Source organism: Brachionichthys hirsutus, chromosome 19, assembly GCF_040956055.1.
Source record: "Brachionichthys hirsutus isolate HB-005 chromosome 19, CSIRO-AGI_Bhir_v1, whole genome shotgun sequence".
NCBI classification, from domain to species: Eukaryota; Metazoa; Chordata; class Actinopteri; order Lophiiformes; family Brachionichthyidae; genus Brachionichthys; species Brachionichthys hirsutus.
Genome location: NC_090915.1, coordinates 7,193,231 through 7,202,219, shown reverse-complemented (window position 1 = coordinate 7,202,219; position 8,989 = coordinate 7,193,231). Strand labels below are relative to the sequence as shown.

At 43.5% G+C, this 8,989-nt stretch overlaps 1 protein-coding gene across 1 annotated transcript; it reads left to right on the top strand.

The window, feature by feature from the left end:
• The first annotated feature begins 1,299 nt into the window (after positions 1–1,299).
• Positions 1,300–7,354, top strand: ggt5b (gamma-glutamyltransferase 5b). Its single transcript, XM_068752836.1, has 12 exons — positions 1,300–1,472; positions 2,979–3,106; positions 3,183–3,278; positions 3,428–3,623; positions 4,246–4,406; positions 4,525–4,671; positions 4,811–4,941; positions 5,298–5,482; positions 5,583–5,674; positions 5,782–5,891; positions 5,958–6,068; positions 6,243–7,354. Exons 1-12 carry the CDS (start codon positions 1,300–1,302, stop codon positions 6,387–6,389), a joined length of 1,677 nt encoding a protein of 558 aa, XP_068608937.1. The 3' UTR covers positions 6,390–7,354.
• Positions 7,355–8,989: the final 1,635 nt, after the last annotated feature.

Here is an 8,989-nt window from a genome sequence, read left to right as displayed (position 1 = left end):
TCTAACATTTTTTTTGTATGTTGCTGCTGATCTATATCGATAGTTTTGTTCTGTCCTTCGTAGACATCGGGCGGCAGCAGGGGAGGACGCGTTGGCCTGGGGGGTGCAATGTGGCCCATTTAATGTCCACAGAGACACGGAGAGTAAAAGGACAAAAGCAGAGGAATATGTGACGCACAGTAATAAAAAAATAAAATAACTTTATTCAAATACAGAGACACACAGAAATAATTCAACAAGACACGTCAAACATTTTCTAAATCTTTAAGGACCATTATTCTTTTTCCAGGGATGCCTCAGTAACATTATAATTGTTCTGGAGCTTTAATTCCCATAAAAAACAACAATTTGGGTGTTTGGTCCTTCAGCCTGAGAGTCCCAATGAACAGATGCAGAGATGATAGAATCTGATTAAACTAGATGATGATAGAATCTGATTAAACTCATAACTACTGATGAGCAAATTACCAAGCGTGCACATAAACACACCTGCATGCGCGTTAGAACGAGGTTAGGTCAGCAGGCGGTCGATGTGTTTGCTGTTCAAACCTATCATAGACCTGCTTTATCTGAGAAAGCACATCTTCAGCCTCCTTTTGCTTCCGATTCTCCTTAAAAACTCCTTCTGCATGTGGTTGCAGCTCAAAAAGCACACGCCATCTCCCCCTTGTGTCGAAGGCTGACCTGGCCTCTCAAGCGCCACATGTTAAACACAAAGAACATTTATGAGGCACATTATGGTAAATGTTTTGTGCAGGACTTGCCCTCACTGGGTTTCCACCTTCTGGATCAATAAACTGGAGATGACATATTTGTCCAATGTTCTAATTCACAGCTTTGATTTGCTGAACTCAGCTTTGTTTGTCCTTTGATGCTGTAATATTTCATCGATGGAGACACTACAAGTCATTTTGAACTTGGCCTGGAGTTCAGAGGGAGACAGGGATTAGAGATTTACAGCAGCCCCCCCCCCCCCCCCCCCCCCCCCCCATACTGGGACACGACACATTCCATAACCTTTAGTAAAACATTGCTTTGGCAATTTTTCCTGTGAGTGATAAAACACCACAGGGCTGATTGTCCTGAAAGTTATGCTATTGTTGCCTCGTGGGGGGGGGGTCCCGTTACAGATTACGCGCTGTGGTCATGATGGAGCGCTAACTCCGTCCTCATGTTCACGTCAACAGAGGAGTTCCAGAAGGGGAGGGAATGGGATGACCCCCCCCCCCGTTTGGAATGAAAGCAGCGTTCAGGGAGCGTGTGCGCACTGGCACAGTTTCTCCCCCCGCGGAAAGTTTAATGGCCAATTGTAAGTCGTGGTTCGTGTGCTGCGTTGTCGCGCTTGGATTACTTGGAGCTGTTGCGCTCATCTGTCTTGGCGTCGCCTTTTTTGCGGTCCAAGGATGTCCGAGCGGCAGCTTCGGGCGTGCGGCTGTCTCTGCAGACTCGTGGATTTGTTCCAAAGCGGGCAGGTAGGGGCAAAAGTTTGATCCCAATTCAGGAGAGGGGGGGGGGGGGGGCCGAAACGGAGCAGCGTTTGTCCTGAGGATTTAAACACCAACGTTGCGCGGCTTCTTACGCCACAACCTGTTTTTATTCAGAAGCCTGCAGGCTGTAAGGCTGCACCTCTCCTCTTCTGTGGGTGAGATAAAAAGCTGAACTGTGCAATGGGATAAGCAGTTTAAGAGATTTAATAGGCTTTGTTTGAGGAATAGAAATAAGACCCGCAGAACTGTCCAGCTCTTCTTTATATTTGTGGACTGTCCTGTTAGATTCTGATTGTAATACAAAAAAAAAAAGCCTTTAACAAATGCAAACTGGTCATCTAAGCTGGTGTGGGGGCGAATGGAACCCCCTCTGATCCTACTTGTACAGGCCTGAATACCAGCCTCTTATAATAAGCCCAAATTTAGACAAAAAGCATTTTGATCTTCCTGCTCTTGTGTTCAGCGTGGAGTTCCGTCCCCTGCCAAGATTAGTCAAAGACAATGAATGTGAACTGCAGGAGGGATGTGTCGAGGCAGAACATTCTGGGACACTGATTGAATGATTGTTTTTGGTCTGTTAAAATAAACACCATGTGATTTATATTCCCACATAATTATCTATTCATTGGGCAGGACAGAAATACATTTCCACAACCCCAGTGACCTATAAGATGACATGAAAACCAGCGTGGCCAACTTCTAGTCTCCGGACAGACACTGCTGTTGGAAAAGACTGCTGACTCAGCTTTCATTTGCTCGTTGGCTTTCTCTCGACTTTGTGCAAGATAGTTTCCAGTAAATCCAGTCACCAACACCTGTATATTTCAGACATGGATTTAAAAACCCAGTTTACACACTCACAAATGAAAGTCAAAAGAGTGTAGCTCAGGCTTTACACCCGAAATATGCAACCTGTGCTTGGTCTTCTGCCTCAAGAGACAAAATCCCATAAAAAAAAAAAAAAAACATCTAAGGCACAAAGACAGATTTGTCCTTCTAAATATCCACATCAGGCTACTTTAATTAGATTCTACTGAGCATTCGTCCTCCTCGCTCTTCTCAACTCAAATTGTTTAAAGTGATAAACACTTTAAAAGAGAGCGTTTCCCCAACTTTACTGCGGCCGAGACATTCCAAGACTACCGTCACTCGTTGTGCAGTAAACACGTCTGACACAAAGCCAAGCTTTCAGTGAAAAGACTCATTCAGAGCTTTCAGAGAGCACACAGACTCACCCATACATGTTCTAATGTGTCATTTATCATTATAAAAATCAACGTTACTTCCTCAGGCAGACAGTTATGCCCCTATAGAGTCTCTTGTTGGAAAGCATCGACTGTGACCAGCGGCCTCCTGCTGTGTTTGCTCAAGCCCAAGCACACGGCCTAAACTTGCCTCTTGGCTGCGCTCCACTATTCTGTCGCCCCCTGACCTCCACGCTGAACATGCGTACAGTTGTGTGTGATTAGTCCGTAAGCCATTCTTTTCCAGGAGCATGCTCCAGCAAGGAGGCTCAGCAGTAGATGGCGCCATTGCAGCTCTTCTGTGCACATCTGTGGTCAATCCTCAGAGCATGGGCATTGGAGGGGGCTCTATGTTCACCATAAGAAGTAAAACAGGTGGGCGCCTTCTTCATTTGTGTGTTTCCGTTCTAAGTGTGCTGGTTAATTGTAATTATTTTTAATGTCTTCCCAGGCAACGTAAAATTTTTCAACTTCAGAGAGGTCGTCCCAAAGTCTTTCAAAGAGAACCTGCTGAATGATTGCCCAACCACATTCAGAATGAGCCCAGGTAGGCGGAGCTGGGTGTATGTATAGTACAGATGTTATACTTCCTAAAGTGAGTATAAAAAGGGCTCTTGTTTCCTTGAGGCTGTTTTCCAGCATTAAACCTGTTGCATAAATCCATTTATTCGCCTGTTTCCCACCTGTGCATCGCAGGCAGCCAGTGGATCGGCGTTCCTGGAGAGCTGCGTGGATACGAGGAGGTTCACAAACAGTATGGGAAGCTGCCCTGGGCAAAGCTGTTTGAGCCATCGATCCAACTGGCCAGGGGGGGCATCGAAATGCCGCCATATCTGGCCAAACTCCTGAACAACTCCTTTGTGAAGAATCTTGTTGAAAAGTCCTCTCTGTGGTAAAGCATCTCACCGAGAACTCGGGAATTCTTATTCCAGAACTACTGTGAGAGTTTTGTCGCTCCTGAACCAAAGGGCTCTTCAAGAAATAAAATATCAATGCTTTAATTTATTACTTTCTGATCTGAAGTAACACCTGGGTTAATGAGTGTCAGACTTTCCCATTGGACAATAGTTTCACTCAGTTGATGAGCTCATTTGAGCTTTCATTGTGTTTTTATATTAGAGGAAATTAATGGTCTAATCCAAAAGCACAAGGGTGCGTACCGTATTTAATAGAATAACACCTCAGGAGTGGAGCTAATGCTCGTTCAGAAATGTTTGAGATGTACTTTTCTCTAATGCATTGTTTGAAAAGAGGTTATTCTGGTGTTAAGTAGTGACTTTAATGGTGCAATTATTTTGTGTGCTTCTGCAAAAGTGTGTACACACATGTAGAAACATTTCACTGCAGAGAATAATGACATTCGTTTATATATAAGATGTTACAAGCTGCATGAAAGCAATGCAAGTAATCCAGAAAGGCCACAAAATCACCAACATATGAATGTGCAGGATGTTTGTCTGTTTTATTTCCAGTTTCTGTGTGGTAATATGTTTTTATGTGGATGTTTTTTCCAGTAAAATTCTCTGCGACAAGAATAGAATTGTCTTGGGCAAAGGAGACATCCTCAAGTTTCCTAAACTTGCAGAAACCATGGAAACCATTGCAGAGAAAGGGGCAGATGCCTTATACACCGGCGAGATAGGGCAAGACTTAATCAAAGACATAAAAGATGCAGGTTGGTGCCGAGTCGGCGTGAACCTGGAGGGTTTAATAAAGACAGAGAAAAGACTTTACTTCATGCAATGTAGAAATGAGTTTTAGATGAAATGATGTTTTCTCTGTGTCTCTCCAAGGTGGGACGTTGGAAATGGAGGATCTGAAGTCTTTCCACGTGCGAGTGGAGGATGCATGGACAGTTCCCCTGGGAAATATTCGGATGCACATCCCTCCACCGCCTTCCGGTGGTGCTCTGCTCGCCTTCATTCTCGCGCTGATGAAAGGTTTTGTGTACTGTGTGATGATTTCAATCATACTTCAAACTTTAAGTAGAAACTATCGCCTCTGTCGGGAAGCAGTACCACAGAAGAAGAACGATGTGGAGTTCTAAATTGGTCGTGTGCTGCTCTCCTTTTATTGCAGAATTCCTCCCGAATCAAAGCTCCCTGGATGTTTACCAGAAGACTCAGATGTACCATCATTATATAGAGGCAGCTAAATTTGCTAATGGACTAAAGCGAAGCATATTTGATCCTAAATTCAACAAAACAAAGGTCAGATTTAGTTATTTTCATTATTATCACTACAAAAACAAGACAATTGGCTCATTTTACTTCACACCAGTAAAGCTAATCGCAGAACAATTGGAAAGCGCTCTCCTCAGCTCTGTGCAGCTTTCTAGTGTCTCATTAATCTTCCCATCAACCTAGTTTCTCATCACCAGGCAGGAAATATCAGAGATATTAAAAATCCAAGTTGCACCATCTCATCACCAAAATAAAGTCTTGTGCCCGAGAGATTAAATGAACACAAATTGATGCAGTATTTCTGAAAGGGGGGGGACTAGCGTCTCACTAAATATGTTGTTATATGTTATTGTGGCTTTCTCATCTTTATATTCCTCTTCCAGAGTGCAAACCACTTGATTGATCCCAATTTCATCAATCACATCAGGGCTAAGATCGTTTCAAACCGCACCCATGATGTCTCCTACTACGCCGTTAAGCCTTCCTCCGATCGCTTTGGGACGACACACGTGTCCGTCCTGGATGTAGACGGACTGGCCGTCTCTGCCACCAGCACCATTAACGAAATGTAAGCCGGAAGCCTCTACAAGTGCAGGCCTTCTTAAAATCTCTTTCATAGAAATGATGTGGCATCTAATCCGTCAGCCGGCCGTGTCTTGCTTTTTTAGATTTGGAGGCACCATCTACTCTCCGCGTACAGGCATCATCCTCAACAACGAGCTGACGGATTTCTGTGGGAGGGCCGACACAGTGAGGGCCGGTGAGGTCACCAACGGCAACAGCCATTCCAGTCGGAACTGAAGATGTTACATAAATGGGGCTTTTATCCTCGTTTCATTCTGACACGGAGCTTAATTGTTGTCGTAGGTGAACAGCCTCCTTCTGCAATGACTCCAGCAATACTGGAGACTCAGTCGGGAGGCCTTCTTGTGATTGGTGGCTCCGGAGGAAGCATGATAACCTCAGCAGTGGCCTTGGTAATCCTCGTGAACTCTTTTGCACACTTGTTTGTCTGCTTATCTGATTCTCCTTTCTCCTCGTAGTCGATAATCAATCACCTGTGGCTGGGGATGACGCTGAAAGACGCCATCGCTGTGCCGATAGCGTTTGTTGATTCCCAAAACAACGTGAAATTTGAGCCTGGTTTTAACACGGTGAGGAAGTCATGAACTCATCCTCATTGTCCATTAACCACTTTTAAAGTAGTTTTTTTTTATGGATTCTGGTGGAGATTACCAGACTATAATCCTACAAATGTAATTTACTTAACGCCCGAAGTGGGCAGGATGAGTGGGATTAAATCCTGTGTGTATTTTGTGTGCTCTCAGTCTGTGATCGATGGCCTCAAAGCTCTTGGACACAAAGTTGCGGACACCCCATATTTCTTCAATGTTGTCAATGCGGTGGAAAAGGAGGACGGTTGTATTGCAGCCATATCGGACAGCAGGAAGATGGGAGTACCGGCTGGATACTGACCTCACAGACCAGGAAGACGCTCCACCAAAGTTTGCCTCGAAGAATAGGGTTAGGGTCAGAAAAGACATGTAGAGAACAAAAAAATTCTTTTAAAACGGTACACAACCAGCCAGGATTCTACTGCGTCCAAGACTTGAGTTTATTGGGAGTTAAGTTCTTGACGTTTTTAATAATAGTTTGACGCACTATTTTCTGCCTAATGTCTATTTATTAGCTTTTAAATGGAGTTTCCAACGGCGCCCCTTAGTCTTCATCACCAAATGGCCTTCTCGTTGCTGTAATGATAATTATTAGCACAGTCGCCTGTAGAAATTTCAATGGCCTAAAATCATCTTAATACTGCAGGTTTCTTCTTAAATTGGTGATGACTGACAAAAGGGGGAAAATTAGAGCTATGTTAATTAATAAATTAGTAGAAATCCTTGTACCAAAATAAATCCTCCCCACAGATCCACTTTCTCACGCCAAAATCTATCCCAACTACAAGCCAAGTCTGTTTAATCAATTGGTCAGTGATATTTAAAAAAGGGTTGCAAAATAAATTTGGTTAAGAAAATAAAATTCTTGGATCGTCCCCTCATATCAGTCTTCCTTCCGGCAGTTTTAACAGAACCGTCAGAAATCCCGCGTGGATGAAAACATGGCTTCCTTGGGGGGTAACCAGAACAGCGCCGGCTGCTTTTACTTCTGTCTGCAGGACGTAATGTCTGAGCTGAATTCTGCTTCAATGTGACGTGAGCATGAGGTGTGTGGCTGTCAGCCCAGTGTTACTGTGATCCTGAAGATGTCACTGTTTCTGAAATAACCTCCATTGGGCTACTCCAGCAGCCGAAAGACGAAACAAAAACATCTAAAAGAAAAGGCACCTTTACGATTAGAAAATTGCATTTTGAAATAATCAACATGCAATTTTGTATTTTCTCCGCGTCTCCAATGCAAGAATGTTTTGTATTATTAACTTTTAACTGTGAATATCTGTTTTTCCACAGTAAATACACATCAGTGATACTGATTTCAACCACAAACCCTGAATGCTGCTCAATCATTTATTCTTTGTCGTCGGTTTCGCACCATCAGCAATAATCCGCCTCGTGTTTCCCCATTTGAATCGTGTCAGAGCAACACTTTTACACCGAGACAAAGGAAGCAGCAATGAGATGCATTTCACTAGCCTGACTTATGAATTAGTGATGATTTCTCAAGTGGATTCTGCTCCACTTTCCTTCCAGGCGCAAGATGTGTTATGAGGAAACGCTAATTTTAAACTTTGTGCAGCACCGCCGCCTGAGCCGACATGCAAGCTAATCAGGATAAGTTGCGGCTTAGATTTAGCACGCTGATATTAACCATAATTTAAAGTTCATGTTATTTTACTCACAAAAAACGTGTCTCTATTTACACATTTTCATTGAAAGGAAAACCAGATGCAGCAGAGGCTCCTCTGATGATCGTTTGTGTCGGCACACTTTCAGCCATAAAGTCCCTTCATACAGCGAATCATCTCCGCAGTAGAAATGTAATGTTTTATACACACATTCTGATTGTTTGCCATTATTTGTATGGTCATACAGACCAGAAAGACTTGTTAATGCCTAACGGACTGTGCTTAATTGGGTCATAAAGGAAATTCCCAGTGTTTGCATTTGGAAACCCCTAAAAGAAGACTCACCTGCGTAACATTACTGACTAATCTAGTGCTTTACTTTAGCAGGGTGTCATGGTCACCCAGGGGCCCGTGATGCATAGACTTCCTCTGTAATATCGATGAAGCAAATAACAACCTGCCGGCGTGTGACGTTCGCTCTCCCTCCATGTTTCTGATCAAGCCTCAGAAAAGCCAGGAATACACAAACAAATATAAAATGAAAACCTTTCTCACAAGTAAACCAAAAAGGGATTTAATGCATTTACAGGAACATGAAATGGTTATTTCTATTATATTGCAAACACATGTTTGATCAAAGCCATGTTAAAGAGCACTTGTCTTTAGCCGAGAGGATTAAATCTTTCAGATTATTATTATGATGAATGTTAAGCCACTCAAATGATAACTCTGACTATCACATAAATCATGAATAAGTAATGTTACCTGAATACATTTTAGTCATCGGGTAACACATTTACATTAAGAGCACAAGATTCCTGCATCTCACTGGCGACACTGAACAAAAACATCTACAGCTTCTCTCACAGAGCTGTTAACTAAGGCTGCAGATGATGACTAGACATTACGGCTTTCATTGCCTCCAACTGTTTCTGTATTGCACCAGCCACCTGTACCTGTTTGAGGATCTGCAGCTGAGCTCGCCGACATTTTACTGGTCAAACATAAGAATAAACTTTGAAACCTACGCCGACTACGTCAACACTCAGCCTGCTGCTGACAGACAGTAAGAGCAATGCCTGGAAATGACGAAGCGACTCCTCCTCTGTTGGATCATGGCTGAAACAAGCCCTCGCAACGCCTATCCCACCCCCGTCCAAAAAGCAGATGGACCAGCTGACTGCCACTCTGTCCCACACGTGTAAGACATGAAGAACAACGCGGCGCCTGCAGCCTCTATTGTTGCCGATACTAATCTGAATCTTGCAACATCGG

Coding starts and splice junctions, on each gene's coding strand:
- ggt5b (XM_068752836.1), top strand. CDS start 1,300: ATGGCCAATTGTAAGTCGTGGTTCGTGTGCTGCGTTGTCGCGCTTGGA. Junction 3,624..4,245: donor GTTGAAAAGTCCTCTCTGTG/GTAAAGCATCTC, acceptor TGTTTTTTCCAG/TAAAATTCTCTGCGACAAGA. Junction 5,675..5,781: donor GGCCGACACAGTGAGGGCCG/GTGAGGTCACCA, acceptor TTGTTGTCGTAG/GTGAACAGCCTCCTTCTGCA.